The 18,951-nt window shown below is 46.5% G+C and overlaps 1 protein-coding gene and 1 long non-coding RNA gene across 13 annotated transcripts in view; one reads left to right on the plus strand and one right to left on the minus strand.

Moving 5' to 3' along the window:
• Positions 1–1,952, minus strand: part of Reps1 (RALBP1 associated Eps domain containing 1) — a 75,151-nt gene extending 73,199 nt beyond the window's left edge. For 3 of the 12 annotated variants that reach the window (XM_076552705.1, XM_076552701.1, XM_076552700.1), the window contains exon 1: positions 1,429–1,951. In XM_076552705.1, coding sequence (XP_076408820.1) covers positions 1,429–1,620 — 192 coding nt within the window. In that variant the 5' untranslated portion in view covers positions 1,621–1,951. Of the gene's footprint in view, positions 1–1,428 lie in introns of all 12 variants that reach the window. The other 9 variants (XM_076552704.1, XM_042262248.2, XM_006986087.3 and 6 more) reach the window with 4 other exon arrangements.
• Positions 1,953–5,301: 3,349 nt separating this feature from the next.
• LOC121823205 (uncharacterized) lies at positions 5,302–13,967 on the plus strand. Its single transcript, XR_006064585.2, has 3 exons — positions 5,302–7,552; positions 8,087–8,199; positions 8,880–13,967. It is a non-coding gene; the product is annotated as an uncharacterized LOC121823205 (long non-coding RNA).
• Positions 13,968–18,951: the final 4,984 nt, after the last annotated feature.

The following is an 18,951-nucleotide window of genomic DNA, read 5'->3' on the forward strand; positions in this document are numbered from 1 at the left end:
ATCCGAGGTGTGTGCAGAAATTTTTATATAGCCCAGGATTTTTGCTAGAAGAAAACTGACTTTCCTCTACAACAGGCCTCCAAGAACTCAAGGCTAAAGAGGCAAAGTGCTGGCCCAGGGTCACACTTCTATTTAACAGGAGACTACAGTCAAAGCCTGGGGACTCCTGGCCCAGCCCACACCTATAATCCTAGCACTTAAGCAGCTGGGGGAGCAGCCAGGTCCCGAGTTCAAGGCAAGCCTGAGCTATAGGGCAAGAAGCTGTCTCCAAACATTAAAATAAAACCTCTGGCCCAATATTCTGCTTCCACTACCTTATACCCATGTGTTTGGAGATTCGGGTAACTGGCTTGGATCAATATTAGGTGAAAACTTAAAACGGTTCCTGACAGGCAGTTTAAATAGGCTCTTAACTACCAGCAGTTATGAATCATTAATAGCAGCGTTAACGCTCCTCACAAATATTAGATAGGGACTTCGATGAAGTCTCCTGTAAAACCAGACGACAAAGAAGGTTACATGCGCCGTGCTCACTGCTGCTGCAAGGTAGAACTACACATTTCAATTCCAGCTGCTCAACAGATCCCAAACCAAACCCACAAGATCCACCAACTACTACCGAACGCCCACTGGAAGATACTGCCCACCGGACATCGGTCAGTCCTACGACCGACAAGTTCTCTTCACATCTACACGCCAAGTATTAGCCAGAAGTTCAAAATTTCTTAAGTCTCCCTAAGAACACAGCTTCCTTAAAAATAAACAAAACAAACACACACACACATACACACACAAAAATCAACCTGCTTCTTGGATACCTTTATGTCTTTAAAAAAAAACAAAAACAAAAACCACTCACTTCATCGGGTCTGTTCGGCTCACTCAAGAACCCAAATGGCATCTTGCCTGCCTAGACTCCCAACTTTACTATTGTGCAGGATCCGAAAAGCTGTGTGCATATGGGAATACATAACCAGGAGGAGCTCTCGGCGCCCCACACATTTACAACCCGAGAGCCTTGCTGGGAAGTTGCTCTACCCGTGCACGGGCTGACCACTGTGTGTGTGTGGTGGTGGTGGTGGTGGTGGTGGGGTGAGATGCAGGCTCAGGCTCCCGCAGACACCCCCCCCCCGCACCCCTACCCTCACCCCGATCGAGAGACCCCCCTCCCCCTCCAGGAGTCCCCGCGCTCCCGCTCGCACCCGCACCTGCGGCCTCGGCCCGCAGCGGGCGAGCCTCCCGGGGCAGGGGGTGGGTGGTGGTGGTGGTGGTGGTGGTGGTGGAGGAAACCTGCCCTTCTGGAAACATCGCCCGCTCTTGCTCCCGCTGCCCGAGGCCCGCGCCACCCGGGGGGGGGGAGGTTGGGGAAGGTTGGGGAGGGTGAAGGGGGGGTGGGGGGTGGTGGAGGAGGACGCGGCGCTAAGGTACCTGGAGGACCACGTCGTTGGGCAGCTGCGCGGCCCGGAACAGCTCGAGCACCCTCCCGTTGACCACCACCTTCTTGGTGCTCTCGATGTCGCAGTAGGAGAAGAGATCCGAGTAGTATTTCTGCTCGGCGTCGCTCAGCGTCAAGCCTTCCATCTTCGCCTCGGCCGGCCCGGCGACCGCCCCGCCCCGCATGCACCAACCACCCGGGGCGCCGGCCCCGCAACCCCGGGGCGCCCGGCGGGGGGGAAAGGGGTGGGGTGGAAGGGGTGGGGGAGAGACGGGCGACGACGACTTCGGGCGCGCGGCGCGGCGCGGCACGGCCTCCTCCTCCTCCTCCTCGGAGCAGCCGCGAGCTCGCGGGGCCCGGCCCCGGCCCCGGCCCGGAGGCCGGCGGGCGGCGCTCGGCGGCGGGTGCTCGGCGGCTGGGCTCGGCCGCAGGCTCGGCGTGGGGAAAGGAGGCGGCGGCGGCGGCTGCAGCGGCGGCGGCGGCCGCGGGGCTCGGCCGCGTCCCTCGGGCTTCCCGCCTCGGCTTCCCCTTCCGCCCACGCCCCCCTTCTTCTTCTTCTTTTTTTTTTTCTCCCCCCCTCCACCCACCCGGCCCTGCAGCGAAGTTGTGGGGCTTCGGAAGTCTTAAAGTTTCGGGAGCCCCGGGCTGCGCGTGGCCGCCGCTCCGCCTCCCTCGGCCGCCATTGACGGCGCCCCGGGCCCGGCACTGACAGCGGCGGCGGCCGCGCTCCAGACCCGGATGTGAGGCCCGGGAGGAGAGAGCGCGAGAGGGAGAGCGGAGAGCGAGCGAGCGAGCGAGCAAGAGAGAGAGAGAGAGGAGAGAGAGAGAGAAACACCCACCGGGCTGGCTCGGCCGCTCCCGGGAGAACGGGCCGCAGCGACCCCTGCTGGCCGGAGCCCCGCGGCGCGGGCGCGCTGAGGACGCTCCCCCCCCCCCCTCCACTCCCTTCGCCTAGGGGGCACCTGGGGACCCGCTTGGGCTTCCCTGCGGCAGGAGGATTCCCAGTGGGCGGATGCGGGCTCCTGGCAGCCCCCGAGCGAGCGTTTCCTACCCGTTTGCAACCTGGCTGGAGAAAGGGGAATGCATCGCTCTTCTGGCCGCCGGGTCTTTGGTGTGGACCGCCTGCTTACACCTGGCGGCTGGACTGACTCCCGCTCTGGCCCCAGGCTGTGTCTTCTCTGAACCCCAAGTTTGCAATGTCCACCCTCTCAGAGAACTGTTCCTCCAGCATCTGACGTATTCTTCTGTGCTCCTCTTAGCTGAATTCTTTTTCCTTGTTGCATTTTCTACCTGACATTCAAGGATGAATCTCTGTATGTATTTAAATAGTTGATAATTACTGACCAGTCATTTTTCTAAAAGTTTATACTAATGACCACGTTGATGACGACAACCCTATGAAATAAGCGTTAAAAGTATTTTTCTCCTTCAAAAATATTTAGGAAATTGAGACCAAAAAAAAAAAAAAATGGTTTTAGTAACGTCTAAGTTGCACTGATACTAGATGTCTGGATCTAGGATTGGAAACCTACTCAACTCTAAAATCGGTACCCATTTTTTAAGTCCCCTAAGCCGCTAGCTCTGTATTCAATAGAAAGTGTTTCTTCATCACCACGCTCCCTAGGCCAGTACCTCAGTCATGAGTGATCAAATGAAGTTCATCATTAATGCGATGAACGGCCAGTTCTCTAATCTCCTGCTTCCACATCCTTAACTTCTGTAACCTCCAGCTCCGTGCCTGGCTTACAACCCAAAGTAATTGCAAGATGGCTTCATGTGTAAGTGCTAGGTTCTGAAATGTCCTGTCTTTCTACCCTCCCCTGCCATGCCTCAACTAAGCCTGCTGCTTACAGCCTTCAGAGTCTCGAAGGTCCAACATAGTTAGTGTATTCAAAATTATACCTTGGAGAACCGGAGAGATGGCAGTTAAGAAGAGCATTTGCTGTGCTTGCAGAGGTCCCGGGTTCCATTCCCAGAACCTCTAGCCTCCACAGAAACCTACACTCTGATGCATGTATCCACACAGACATATACACACATACATGTAATTTAAAAATAAATCTAAAAATAAAAACAGTCCCAATACCATGAATTTCAAAGAGAAGCAACAAAGTTGGCCCCCTCTTTTTACTAAGAAGCATCTGAAAGCTTCACTTGCCCACAACTGTGGCCTTTGGCATGAAGACCCATCTCTAGGATGCAATGGACAACACTGATCTGTAAGGTATTGTTGTGGAATGTTAGTTGAAGATGTGCTACATTCGTTTATGCTGTGGAATATTTGTTTAATGATGCAAAGATGTGTTGTATTCTTTTATGTTATATTTGTTTAACTCTGTGAAGCTGTGTTACTGTGCCTGTCTAAAGCACCTGATTGGTCTAATAGCATGGGTCTGGCACACAGAGAGAATATATAGGAGAAATCAAGGCTTGAGAGAAGAACAGGGAGGAGGGAGAAAAGGAGGAGAAGGAGGAGAGGAGGACACCAGAGGTCAGCCACCCAGTCATATACCAACCATGGAGTAAGAAGGAAAGAAAGGTAAAAAAAAAAAAAAAAAAAAAAAAAAACCAGAGGCAAAATGTAGTTAAAGAGAAATGGGATAATTTAAGTTAGAAAAACTGGCAGAGGCAGGCGGATCTCTACAAGTTCGAGGCCAGCCTGGTCTACAGAGTGAGTTCCAGGAAAGGCACAAAGCTACACAGAGAAACCCTGTCTCGAAAAACCAAAAACAAACAAACAAACAAACAAAAAAACTGGCTAGAAACAAGCCAAGCTAAGGCCGGGCATTCATAAGTAGGAATAAGTCTCTGTGTATTTATTTGGGAGCTGGGTGGTGGGCCCCTCAAAGAAAAAACAAAAACAAAACAAAAATCTCAACCAACTACAAGGTCCACTGTGATGGAGTGAGAAGGGGTCCACAGGAGGATGAGGAAATCATCTTCAGGAAAACCTGCTTCTCCCCCTCCCCCTCCATGAATCCCCAGTGGGCTGGGTGATGGAAGGCTTAGCAGTTTCAGAACTAAGTGGGGGGTTTTCTCTGTACCCTTCACTTAAATGGTATTTCAAGGTGTGAAGAGAAAGAAATACAATTTATACAGTTTACCATGTGAGCCCTTTGAAGTCCAGTCCAGCTTTTTTCCCATGCATTTCTAGGCATATCAATTTTTAGTGACATCATCAGAAAGCTATTTTAAACAGATGGTCTATATTATGTCCAAACTGATTTTTAAATACTGGTTTTGGAGTAAGATCAAACAGTTGGTTCCTGCTAGAAAATGTTTAGCCTCTTTTTAAACTGGAAATCTCTAATCATTTTTTTTTTCTGGTATTCTTTTTCAATGAAATATCTGAGTAGGGTTGTGTACATTTACAAAGAATTTCCCAGTGGTGTTCGGAAACAGTAATATTATTTTGCATTCCCACTAAAAAAATGTATATAAAATTACAGTATTTTTCTTACATCCTTGTGACTAATTCTAAAGCCAGTCTAATGGGTGAATGGTGGTGTCTCACTGTGATTCAAACCTGTACTTTTCTAAGGATGCTAGGCAAATTCTCACATATTTGCTTACCACGAGGGTATTTATTTTGGCTATGGTGAAAGCCAATGTTTAAAAAGTTTCCATTTGTATGTTGAACTGTTTTATTTGTTTATGTTTATGTGTGTACAGTTGAGTGCAGGTGCCTATATGGAGACCAGAGGAGGGAATCTGATCTGATCCACTAAGCTGTTGTTACACGGAATTACAAGCTGCCAGTTGTAAGTACTGGGATCTGAACTCTGGTCCTTCGCAAGAGTAGTACACATTCTTTTTATTTGTTTAGTTTTTCTTTCTTTCTTTCTTTCTTTTGAGACAGGGTTTCTCTGTGTAGTCCTGGGCAAGAGTAGTGTGCACTCTTATCTGCTAAGCTATCTCTCCAGCCCCTTGAACTGGTTCTTAGTGTTGATTTTTGAAACTCTTTTATTCTTGATGTAAGTTCATCATCAAGCACACGATTCACAAGTTACAGTCCATGAATTGTGTTCTTTCCTCCTCCCACCTCCAGTGTGTGTGTGTGTGTGTGTGTGTGTGTGTGTGTGTGTGTGTATTGAAACAGCAGGGTCTCCTACAGTTGAAGATGACCTTCCCGCTCCTCCGGCCTCTGCCTCCAAGTGCTAGGGTTGTTCCAGATGGAGGCTACCAGGCCTGACATCTCATGGCTTGTCTTTTTACTCATTTAGGAATAGCCTTTGCAGAACAGAATTGTATTCATTACTTTCACAGTCCTGTGACCAAAGCCCTGACAAACAGTCTTGAGAGAATAATGGTGGATTTGGGCACCATTCAGGTGATACGGTCCTTCGTGGTTGGGAAGGGGTGCATGTGGTGGGCAGCTCCGGCAGTGGGAAGCGAACAGAGTGGCTTACTCACTTACCTCAGCAGCTGACCTCAGCAGAGATAGAAGGAAGAACTCGAAGTGAGGCTAGCTTTTGCCCTCAGGGCCTGCCTCTCTCTAACCCACTTCCTCCCTACCTAGAGATTTCATGACCTCCCCAAACAGCGCCCTGTGAGGGAAACTTACTACATTAAAATCGAAACAAGAATGAATTTTGAGTTAAGCCCCAATCAAGGGCAACCTTAAGGCATTTGATGACTGGAACTCTATTGGAGAAGAGTTCAGGCTCATGTACCTGGTCTTTTGCTTTGTGTGAGAGAAGTAGATTCAAGTTGATAATGAACATTAAACCCATGGGCAATGATGTCGGTCTGGTGGGGAGGCCGTGACCTTGGAAGGAGACCGTTTAAAAGATTGGGAAGAGGGAGGCTGTGGAAAGCACATGATGAAGCCTATGGGAAGGATTATTATGTGTGAATACCTACCAGGAAACACCCACTGTGAGTTAGGCACCAGATGATCAAATAAACAAAGGGACCCAGTCTGCTGATAGGAGAGACAGCATTCCAACCAGCAACCAGGGTGTGGTACCCTGCCTTAAGGAACCACGTGGCCATTGTGACTGTAATAGGCCCATACCATGTGCTTCCATTTAACAAGTCCAGCTCTCTAACCTGACAGCCACAGAAATTTGGGGTGAGCTCCTGCTGATAGAGCATCCGTCAGGCGCTGGGATAACGAAAGTGATTCATCTTACTACAACCAAACCTGTTATGGGTGGACATTTGCTTTCTTGCCCACAGAGCCTCAGCAGCATCAATATCTGAGGGCTCGTAGTCTCCAACCTGGAATAACCTCACTGCAGAAAAAGAGACTTGTCTTACTGGACCCCTCCGAAGCCACACCTCCAGAAGCTGTTGACTCGAGAGTAATAAGATGGCCTTGGAAAGAACAGACATGTATCAACTTGTACATGATATCTTGCACAGAATGGTCTCCACGTTGCAGAACGGGGGTTATACCCTAAGTTAATGACCAGATATGTTACCATGACTCCCCCATCCTATCCCACCCCCACACACAGCTGTAAAACCTACCCTATGAGAAGAAGAAGCAGCTCCGAATGGAAGCTTGGTCCTCACTCCCCCCCACCCCCCTGCCCCTCGCCAGCCTCCCACTTCTCGTCCCCAGTTATAGCAATGGGAGGTTATTTGAAAGGGGAGTGTGTTATTAGCCCCGCTGCATTTCCAGCTCTAAATGCTGTGCAAGTTACTTAGGGTTCCTTTTGCTGACAGGAGAACAAAAGAATCAGCATCCTGAAGGGGAACTGAACTTACTCACCAGGAGGAAATAGCACTTACTTTTCACAGCTGAGCAGGAAGCAATGGGTTCACCACCAAGCGTCTTTGAGGGCCCTGATAATGACTTTTCGCTTGGTCAAACTTGGTCCATCTCCTAATCCGTCCCCTAGAAAATCCAGTCTTTGCAAAGAGCTCTGCCAAGTCAATTTAGCAAGAACCCCCTTGCCTACAACATCTGGGTACTTTGCATCTCTGATGTAGTTCTTTTTCTTCCACTATCTTTTAGGTGATGTCTAATCTCTACCCACTGTTTTCAACGAGAATCCTGGTGGGTTGATCTAGCCATAAGAGCCCCACTAAGCCGAATGCTTTCTAAGTAATTCTTCCATCTACTAACCCTACCTGACTCCTATCAGTTCTCACTTGCCCATGATCTAGGTAGGAGTTGATGCCATCTAATGCTCCCTCTCTCTCTTCCTCTGTAAAATCCCTTTGCAGAAATCTCCTGTGGCCATCATGATAGTCCTGAATATAGTCTACCTTACTGTCTCCCAACAAGCATCACTGGGGAATATTTTCTTTAATGCCCTTGTTCCGTTATTTTGTCTGTCTGTTGAGAGAGGTTCTTGCTGGTATGCAGTTTATGCTCTTCCTTCCTCCCCCTGCCTAGTGTAGGGATGAGAGGCATGACCTGCCAAGCTCAGCCCATTATCGCTGGTAATGATAAAGCGACAGACATAACTACTCTGATCTGGAAGGAGAGGGTGACAACAGATCGCTGGGAGATGAGATTCTGGGCTGCCCTGAGATGTTAGCAACCTGGAGCACAGAGGTGTGGGTTGAGGACATGGGCAGTCTAAAGTCAGATAGATGCAAGGTGCCCTATCTGACTGAGACAGTGAGTGACAGAAATGGCCTTGAGATATGCTGTGATGCTGGCAATAAACGATCACTACCTTTCCTTTTGTCAAGTTTCCCAGGAACCGAACGAAGCCAGTCCGAATCCTAGGAGACTGTAGCTCAGTGGGGGAGCACTCGCCTGCTAAGCATGAAGCCCCAGGTTTCATCCTCAGCACTGGATGGAGGTAAGAGAGGAGGAGATTGGGATGGGTATCTCTAGCCAGGCATTGTGGCACATGGCAGTCATCCCAGCATTTGAGAGATGAAGTAGAAGGACTGAGTTGTTTAAGGGCGGCCTAGGACTGTGTAAGGAGACAGTACGACAAGAAGAAGGAAGAAGAGGAGGAAGAGGAGGAGGAGGGGGAACTGAAAGCTAGTGATAAGGAAAAAAAGAAAGATTAACGGAACCCAAGGAGTTGTCCTCATAGCAAATAAATGTATGGAACAAGTGACTCTGATTGACATAATCAAGTGTGTTATGACTGCTGGGACGTGGTACTCCTATTACCTGGTTCCCGGCAGTGATGGGGCAGCAGGCACCCCCATGCCTTCAGCTTCTGGGAGGACAAGGCTCAGCTCAGGGTTGACTTGTCCAGGAATTCTCCAGAAATTACCCTTGGCAGAAGGAAGTTGCCTCACTCATGTCACAAACCTGAGGATAGCTGACTTTAATAACCACTCAGAGGGTTCAGGAGCTTAACAGTCCCTGAATTTTCATGGGATGTTGGTGTTGATTGATCGATTGATTGAAATGGTTGATATTGATTGATGCAGGACGTCTCTAGGTAGCAATGGTTGAACTAGAACTTGTTCTGTAGACAAGACTCACCTCATATTCAAAGATCTGCCTGCCTCTGCCTCGCAGGTGCTGGGATTCAAGATGTGCGCCACTGGGACCATCACATTTAGGAATTTCTAAGTGCCATCTCGACTCCGGAGATTTCAGGATTGGTGGAGACATCTGCAGGTTCTGCATCACAGCTCTCCCCAGTCCAGTTCTGCTCTTTCTTGACTTCCTATGGCTGTCGTTCCTGATGATCCGGGAACTTCCCATGTCCAAGACGGCCATTTCAGGATTTGTTTCCTAGGAACCTGCCCTATGCCCTATGTTACCTAAACACTTCTGCTTTTCCGAGTTGAGTTCCCGCTACCAACCACTTAGACGTATTACTGTAATCATTATGACAGCATGGCAGAGCTGAATCTTACATAAACAATTTAATTAATCTGGCTCTGCTGGAGAGGCTGCTGCTACTGCTGCTGCTGCTGAGTCAGACTTAATGCTGGGTTATGGGTTTGCGCGCAAAGCAGCAGAACTGAGTCCAGCTGCTCAGGTGAAAGGGCAGGATCAGGTCAGGACAGTGAGTAGACAAGTGGATGACATGTCCAGAAGGGTAAACAGGATAGGCAGGTAGCGAGTAAACAGGCAACATCAACAGCAGACACTGAGCTAAAGTCACTGCGGCAGTTGGTCCCTACACACACACACACACACACACACACACACACACACACACACACACACACCAGATGGTATAGACAACGGGTTGGTGGGGCCATCACCATGATGGTGAGATAGGTAGGTGCATAAGCAGTTAGGCACAGGCCCCAGCAAGACCAAAAGCTCTTTGGACAACACTCATGATATTAGTTGATGCTCCACAGGTCGAAGGCCATCTGCCCCATGACCTTCAGGGAACTGCATGAACATGAGAGCGCTTCAGAGCTGGCGGGAAGAAATCAGTCCCCTTGTGCACCAGGAGGAACGAAGTTAGCCTTTCCCCGCCACGGTTCTCTTTGTGCCGTAGCCATTTATTATTTTTAAAATCACATTTATTGGGGGGGGGTGTCATATCACAGGGCATGTTGTGTGACACTGTTCCTGGGAAGAAACATCTTCTCTCCCTAGACGGGGAAATGACGGCCGAAGGAGGTAACAGTACTACCCCAATGCAACTAAGTGATCCGCTGAGTGTGATTGGGGTTCCTTACGGCACTGTGGGTGAGGGGGTTCCTTACGGGAACAGAAATGACTCAGCGATGGAAACCCTGGACACACCACACAGCTTGCAGGGAGCTCCATCGGTTGGAGACTGTCCTTTGGCTGGACAGCTCTGTTGGCCGGAGTCCGTTTTCAAGCAGCCTGGCTGGTTTCTGCTGCTTCTAGGTAGCTCAGCTTATCTGAGAGTCTGTCTCAGCTGTCTTTACTGCTTTATCCATGCTTGGGGGAGAGAAGGGCCTAGAGGAGGAGTTCTCAACCTATGGGTTGCAATCCCTTCACGGGTCAAACGACCCTTTCACAGGGGTCACCAGAGACCATCAGAAAACACAGGTATTTCCATTATGATTCACAACAGTAGCAACATTACAGTTATGAAGTTGCAATGAAGATAATTTTATGGTTGGAGGTCACCACAGCATGAGGAACTGCCTTAAAGGGTCTCAGCATTAGGAAGGTTGAGAACCACTGCCCTAGAGAATCTGGTCAGTTTCAGAAACTTCCTGAAACCAGGAGTTGCTTACCCCATGAGCTTAGCAAGTTTCCCTGTAAACATCCTGTGTGTTAGGGAGCTCCCCCTTAGAGCATCCTATTTTACCTCCTTTTAAAAATCTTGTCTTAATGCCTTTAATCCCAGCACTCAGGAGGCAGAGCCAGGCGGATCTCTGAGTTCGAGGCCAGCCTGGTCTACAGAGGGAGTTCCAGGATAGGCACCAAAACTACAAAGAGAAACCCTGTCTCGAATAAACAACAAAAATCCTGTCTTAAAATATCCTATTTTACACACACACACACACACACACACACACACACACACACACACACACACACACACACACATACACTGTCTTGACATCCCTCCAAGATGGAAGGTTTCTTTTGTTGTTGTTTTGTTTTTGTTTGTTTGCTTGCCTTTTAGATGGAAGGTTTCTATCTCAGGAGAAACTGCTATCTAATAGCGCATGTGGAGGTCAAAGAACAATGTGTAAGAGTCAGTTCCCTTTCTGCTACTCGGGTTTCAGGTGGTCAGGCTTGGTGGCGAGCACGTTCATTGGCTGAGCCATCTTGCTCACTCCTGTTATTAAAGGTGTACAGGCTTTGCTGCTTGGAAGGAATCTGGCTGAACTCTCTCTCTCTCTCTCTCTCTCTCTCTCTCTCTCTCTCTCTCTCTCTCTCTCTCTCTCTCTCTGGAGTCCGCAGGCTTCATCCCTCATTGTCCATTAGACATGCTATTGGGGTCACAAACTAGAACTATTACATTAGGGTGTCCACTGTTTGAGCAGGTGCAGGAGAGGGAGTCACATCCTATTCTCTGTCCAGTGTGTCTGGTACTGAGGCCCGGCTTTTTGTTTTTTCTTTTTTTCTGATACAAGTTTATGTGCTCCTATAGCCCCAATTTGCCCTAATAAATTTATAGGGACTAGTCATTTATCAGTCTGTGCCCCAGGAGTGGTGCCAGACCGATGGTGTGATCACAGGTCCACCCAGGTGCAGGGTCATCCTGCATCCTCAAAGGAGAGGCAAGAGCTGCTTGGGAAACAGTCTCTCAAGGCAAGGCACAGTGTGAAAAATGAGTTTCACATGATATGGAGTACCTTAGGGCAGGGCACAGCCTGATCTCAACAAGTTGCTGTTAACTTAGTCATGGGTTTATGAAGAGAGAGCAGGAGTTTGGAAAAATACCATGGTATCCATATATTGGGCACATAATATATTCAATGGATAGTTCCTGTTTGATGTAAAGTTTGAAATAGAATATAGTTGGCTGGTTGTTATACAGATGTGTGGTTTTTATTTTTGAAAAATTTTTTACAAAAATATACTCACTTATGAAAACTCAGAATGATTCAGACATGAATAAACAGAAAGAAATCAAGTTATCTAGAATCCTGCAATTTACAGACACCTTTTATTAACACTTCAGTGAATATTCTTGGCAAGATTTGCTTAAAGTACACAAAATATATTAAGCATATAATATCAGATAAGTAGCCGGGCGTGGTGGCGCACGCCTTTAATCCCAGCACTCGGGAGGCAGAGCCAGGCGGATCTTTGTGAGTTCGAGGCCAGCCTGGGCTACCAAGTGAGCTCCAGGAAAGGCGCAAAGCTACACAGAGAAACCCTGTCTCGAAAAAACAAAAAAAAAATAATAATAATAATAATATCAGATAAGTAAATCCATTATATCTGTATGGACTTATAGATGTACATATCACTATGTGTTACATAATCAGATCAAATAAATGGATGTATTATATATAACTAGATGGAGTAACGGAACAGAATATTACATAATGAATTCATTTATTTGATACATGCTTATTTCTTTCTAATCTCTTTTGTCTTATTTGATCAACTCTAGATTTTAAGTGTAAAGTCTGTTTTTAAACTTAATATGAATTTATTAATATGAAATCATTTATTTCCTTCTTTTTAAGCCATCCATATAAATGATATAATTAGAATAACAAAAACCTTGTATCCACCAGAAGATATGAGGTGGCCTTATACTGCCAATTGGATTTAATTTCAATTTACTTAACTGGGAATAATCATGAAATTATTATATCTTGGCTATTGCAGCTGTGAGTCTGTGAGATTAAAGCTGTCAGGTAAACTTAGGATCTCATATTCGCATTGGGTTCATCAGGAACAAAGGCACAGAAACCTCCACACAGTTATTAGCAGAAAAAAATAAATCAACTCTGTTGGAAACAGAACTCTAGTAAGGTTAACCAATTGTTTTTTTAATCCTTAAAAGACAAACTGACACACATCTATTGCTTGCCTACTCTGCACAAGGCAGTTTTTCAGTTTCTTTTGGGGGAAGTTTGAATTTTTGGCATGGAGAAAAGGTCATTTCTTTTCTCTGTCCTACAGAGAAAAAGTACCTTTTTGGTACTCAAGGGTGTTTTTGTGGAGCTTGTTTTCAGGCTTTACTCCTGTCAATATTGCCTTTTCTGTGGGTGCTCAGGGTTTGTTTCTGTGCAAGTTCAAGGACGAAATACACAGGAATTAAAAGGCGTATACATCTTTGTGTCTATAGCAACAGAAAACAGCAAGTCAAAATGAAAACACAACAATCTTCCTAGGAAGTCATCACCATCTGGACTTGAAGCTCAGTTCTGGGAGTTATTAACCAAGTAGTCCAGTGTAATTTTAGCCTCTCTCAGCCTCACTGTCGTCCATCATAAAATGGGATACTGCGTTTGGTCTAAGAATTAAAGCTGATGCATGCCACAGGTGGTTATATAAATGGTGTTTATATGGCAGCTTTATCAAAGACAAATATGATCAATTGTCTTCATACTTGCTTTTTGTTCAAATAATTCAAACAACCAGGAAAGAGATCCGTTATTAAAACACAAATAATAGTTTACAGTATGTCATCATCACCTATAATATCTATTTCTCCCACACCACTAAGTTATTGCTATTCTGTAAACCCACTGATTAAATAAAACTGGACCATATCTAGTAAATTGGAAACTATGCACTAGCATTCTAGCCAGGAAACATTCATTAATTAAAATCACCTATTTTAATATTATTATTGTTCCTATTGTTCTGATCTATTTGCATAATATAGTAGAATCCAATGTTTTATATCATCTATGTATTTATTTTTTATTTTTGATAAATGTTGAGGGGGGAGCAAGAGAGAGGTACATAGGTAGATGCAGCCACAGCACGTGTTTGGAATTAGAGTTGGTTCTGTCCTTGTACTATGTGGGCTCAGGGATTGAACTCAACATCAGGTTTGGATGCAAGTACTTCCACCCACTGAGTTGTCTTGCCAGCCCCCAATCAGACATTTTAATACTGTATGTAGCTTTGAGGTTTTCCCCTGGTGACTATTATTTTCTCAGTTGTAGCATAGGAGCTGAACTTCTTTTTTATCAGCCATGTCTCAAGAGCTTTCTGCTAAAGTGTAATTATTAAAGTCATTCAGTTTCTTGCATTATAGTCTCAGCCTTTCATATTTCTTCTTCTCTTCCTTGTTCATCCTGGCAACATGCGGGGCAAGAGTGGGCAGAAATGAGTTTATGTGATTTCTAAGGTATGAAGAAAAGGGACCTCAGATCCACAGGCAAGAAGAGTTCTTGTGCTGCCTCTGGCTCCAGGGCAGAGTGGCTGGTGTAACCTGTTTCCCAAGCTTATGGTGAAGTGGCCCAGAGTTGGCTGGTCCAATCTGGCTTTTGGGAACATCGTGTTGGCTGATATCAACAAAGGACTAGCAGACTGACCTCCAAATGAAGTCTGTACTGAGCAGCCTTTTTGATCTGCCAGCCTTACCATCGTTAGTTTGATTGGCCTGTGTAGGAACTTAGGAAGGTGATTTCTTCCAGTTAAGAGTGTCATCGAAGCAGGGCATCTGGTTAGCTATTGCTATATGGCAAATACCTCCAAATTCCAGAGCATAAACCACGATTCTTTGGGCCAGAGGCTTGAGAAGAGCTTGTCTCAGTAGTTATCCTTTGCAGTGTCTCCGTGTGGTTACCCCAAGGCTCATGTGGGGGAACATTAAGGATGGCTGGCTCCCACGAGTGGCAGCAGCTGATGTTGGCTGTGATCCCGGAGCTCACCTGGAGTGCCTCGTTCCTGTCCAAGTGCTTGGGCTTCTTAGAGCTTAGTTGGTGGGGTTTAAAGAGAAAGTTATCTGAAGATCAAGTTTCTAAGAGATCCAGGCAGGCTGCGGCCTCCATCTTGTCACATTCCATCCATTAGGTGAGTCATGAAGACCAGCCTAGATTTAATTAGAGGAAAATCATGTATCACTCTTAATGGGAGGGGCCACTGTTTTTATTGTGACGTGTATGTCAAGTAAGATAATTTGTCCTCCGAAGTCATTTATACCATAACTAACTCCCCACCTGATTACCCAGGTATGCACCTCCCACAAACTTTAGTGATCTAGAATGTCCATACACCCAAGAGAAAGGGGCACAGCTCTCAGCAGGGGAGAAGAGGAAGGACATTTGTAATGAGATGAACCAAAGATGTTAGCGTCAAACCTGTCTGGGCTGAGATAATAGCTGACCTCCCTATTACCTGCCTTCCCCAGAATCTTTTCATCTGTGCTTGCCACACATCTGAAGCCATCCACACCTCTTTAGTTCCCACAGCAAGATGTGTTGGCATTCTGGCCTGCCCCTGCATCCTGACATACAGCCCTTTTTCAGAGGAAAAAACCGTCCCCACCTCCTTCTTCCTCTTCCTCTTTCCTTCTCTCTTCTCCACGAGGCTGCGCACACCTCACCTCTGTTTCTCTCTGTCTCTGTCTGTCTCTCTCTCTTCCTGTATTCTCTCTCTCCCCCTCATAAAACTTTCCATGTGGATGCAGGACTGCATGGTGTGAGCGACTTTCCACCAAGCCACGCCGCTGCCTGCCGTCTGCATGGCATGCCTGTGGGCACTGTGGGGCACCTTGGTCCAAACCCGCCAAGGCCCCTCTGGAGCCGTATCATAACAAGACATCACATGATGTTCTTGAAACCTTCAGAAATGCCATTGCTGTCTCTCGTATTCGCCACTCTTCTACTGAGTTTCATTCTGCGTGTATTCTGCTTTTTTTTGGAATTTTCCCTTAGCACTGGATCCCTACTTAATGTTCTACCCTTCTTATCCTTTGAGGCTTGGCCATCCTGCCTGATGACTTCTGCTCCTGCAGCCTCAGTATCTCCTGCTCTATGTGAAGGTCCAGCCTAACTCCTGCCTCTGTGGGTAGCACTCTGATTAAGCTACCTTCCTGCACCAAAGGGAAGAGGGAGAGTCGGACTTCGTCTCTGAGTTTCAATACAAAGTCTATGTCTTCAGACTGTTTTTTTTTTTTTTTAAACTGCCTACTAACCAGTTCAGTCTAGTGTGGAGTCTACCTGTCAAGTCCCTTTAAGTCACCATGCAGATTAGTTTACTGAACCACACTAGTTTCCTGGAAACTTCAGAGAATAAGCAAGTTGATGTGCTCTCCTCTGAAGGCAGTGAACAGTCTCTGAGTAGGCACTGTGGCAGGGAACAGTGAGAGTTCAGAAGTATGGGTGTAAGACACACCCTTCCTTACCTGTTATCTTAAGCACCTAACATGGATTAGAAGAGTCTCCCTTTTACAGGTCCTGAGATGTCAGCCAATAGAAAACCCCGAGAACGTGTCTGTATATACCCACACAAAATCAACTTACATATTAATTATGATGTAGCAAAATCAGAAGTTCCTGGGACAGCATATATCTCCTCCTTGATCCCTACAAGATGCAAGTCATCACAAAGAGACACCACACCAACTTTGTTATCTTGGACATAGGTTGCAACACATCCATACTATCACTGATCTCAGAAGTGCTGGCCTGGCTTCACACTAGATGAAATGACTCCCAAGGCCTGGACATACAGCTCCATCATTTAGCCACAGAGTGCAGAATAATAATGGTTACTGTCCACTGAATATTGCTTTGAAGGGCTAGGTGTGTTTAAGCCTTACAATTAGTCTGTACAGAAGGTGGTGTTATTCTTACTTCATGTATGAGGCATCCAAGTCTTGGAGAAATTGAACCCAAGCACACACACACTAAGTGGTAAAACCAGGATTCTCTTCACTGCTTTTGGGGGGACCCAGTAATGAGATTTAACACTTCCACCAGTGTTGGGTAAGGGCAGCAACTTCATTGGACCCATTTTGCCAGTTAAAAAAGGACTTCTTGTAAGCAAAATTTTGGAAATAATAAACAAAATGAAACAAAACAATCAAACAACAACAAACTACCCTATACCAGCCTTCAAACTTGAAGGATTTAATTTACTTTATAGCAGGAACAGGCATGCAAATTTACTTATCTTAAAACAATCCTCTAATACCACAAACTGGCACTGTGAGTTATTATACTTAGAATGGTAAATGCTACTTCCGTAGTACAGTATTCCCTTGGAATATAGCTTCCCTGGGGAAGCCTATAATGAGTCAAACACTGCTGTTCAGCAAATTTGAAGTGTTTTGTTTTATGTCGCTTTGAATGGTCTGTAAGAAAATGATGGGCCCCCAATCAAACAGATACAAATACATAGCGATGCTGTCAATAACGATGTCATTAGCTAAATGTCATTAATCATAAACGTATGTTTAAATAATATACTTACATGTTTAGGATTACCCAAAAGCTGACTAATAGTAATGGAAAATAGCAACTATCACAGGATAATATTGATACCTATGTCATAACAGAATGGTCTTCCTGATGCGGCAGAATTCCAGCCCTGCCTGTGGAAATGCGTGTGGGTGCTTTGAATCCCAGCACTACTCTTAGTACAATGCCTTACTTCTTCCCAGTCTTGCCACAATGATGGCTGCTTACCATACTTGTATGGAAGTCCTCTCCGCCAGTCTGAGTTTCCTGTTGCTGTGATAAACCACTCTGATGAAAGCATCTTGGGAAAAGGGTGTAGCTAGAGTTTCCTAGTCCTGCCTCCACCAATGTCAGGACAAATCTCTCTCACCCGCCAGTCCCGCAGCTGCTCAGACCCAACCAAGTAAACACACAGAGACTGATATTAAACTCTTTGGCCTAATGGCTCAGGCGTCTTGCTAACTGTTCTTATATCTTAAATTAACCCATTTCTATTAATCTGTAAGTTGCCACATGGCTCGTGGCTTACCGGTATCTTAACATCTTCTCATGGCAGCTGCTGGCATTGTCTCTCTCCTCTGCCTTCCACTTCCCAGACTTCTCCTCTCTCCTTGTCCCGCCTATACTTCCTGCCTGGCTACTGGCCCATCAGTGTTTCATTTATTAACCAATCAGAGCAACACATGTAACATACAGAACATCCCACAGCAAGGGTTTATTTGGATTACCATTCCATGTCTCAGGCCATCACTGTGGATCAAACAGGCATGACCTTGAAGTAGCTCGCCCCCACAGTCAAGAGCAAAGAGACTGAAGCATGGCATGCTTGCCAACACTCAGCTGGCTCCCCCCATCTTTATTCAGCCTTGGGCCTCCTGCCTAGGGAATGGTGCCTCCCACTTTTAAACTGGGTCTTCCACATCGATTAATATAATTAAAACGATCACACAGACCCGCGGACACACATACCTGCAGGCCAACCTCATCCCGAGCTGACCTATAGCTCATCCTCACTACTCTCTTCTCCTCAGGCGATTCTAGATTTTTGTCAATGAAAATTTTTGTCAATGAAAATTAACCATTAAACTGCCCTGAAGTGGTCTGAAGATAAGCCGAGATTTAGCTGGCTATCAGAGGCCTGCTGCTTTTGGAGACAGAACAATAGTTACACAATGGGGCTTCCGAAAACCACCTTAAATGATTGAAAAGGGCCGTGTTAATTTCCTTTCTGTTGCTGTGATAAAAACATCATGACCAACGCAATTTACAGAAGGAGGAGTTAACTCTGGGCTTACAGTTCCAGAGTGCTAAGCCCTCGGTGGTGGCAGAGCACAGGTAGCATGCGGCAGGTGACTGGAGCAGCAGCTGAGAGGAAGCAGAGTGCGCACAGGAAGCAGCACATGGCTTTGGAAACCCCAAAGCCCACCCCCCAGTGACACACTTCCTCCAGCAAGGCCACACCTCCTAAGCCTCCCCAACAGGGCTACCAGCTTGCAACCAAGTAGTCACATCCTCCATACTTAGGAGGAACGCCTCCTTCAAACCATCCCAGAGACCGTCCTCGTTGGCTCTCTGCTGCTGTGATAAGACACTGACCAAAACAACTTGGGGAAAAGGAGTTTATTTTCACTTACAGGTTACGGTCCGTCATCAAGCAAAGCCAAGACAGAAACTCAAGGCAGGAACTGAAACGGAGACCGTGGAGGAATGCTATTTACTGACTTGCTTGGCTATGATTCTTATTCAGCCTTGCCCACTGGTCCAGTAGTGGCACTACGCACAGTGGACTAGGCTCTCCTACATTAATTGACCATCAAGAA

This window comes from Peromyscus maniculatus, chromosome 16 (genome assembly GCF_049852395.1).
Source record: "Peromyscus maniculatus bairdii isolate BWxNUB_F1_BW_parent chromosome 16, HU_Pman_BW_mat_3.1, whole genome shotgun sequence".
Taxonomy (NCBI): domain Eukaryota; kingdom Metazoa; phylum Chordata; class Mammalia; order Rodentia; family Cricetidae; genus Peromyscus; species Peromyscus maniculatus.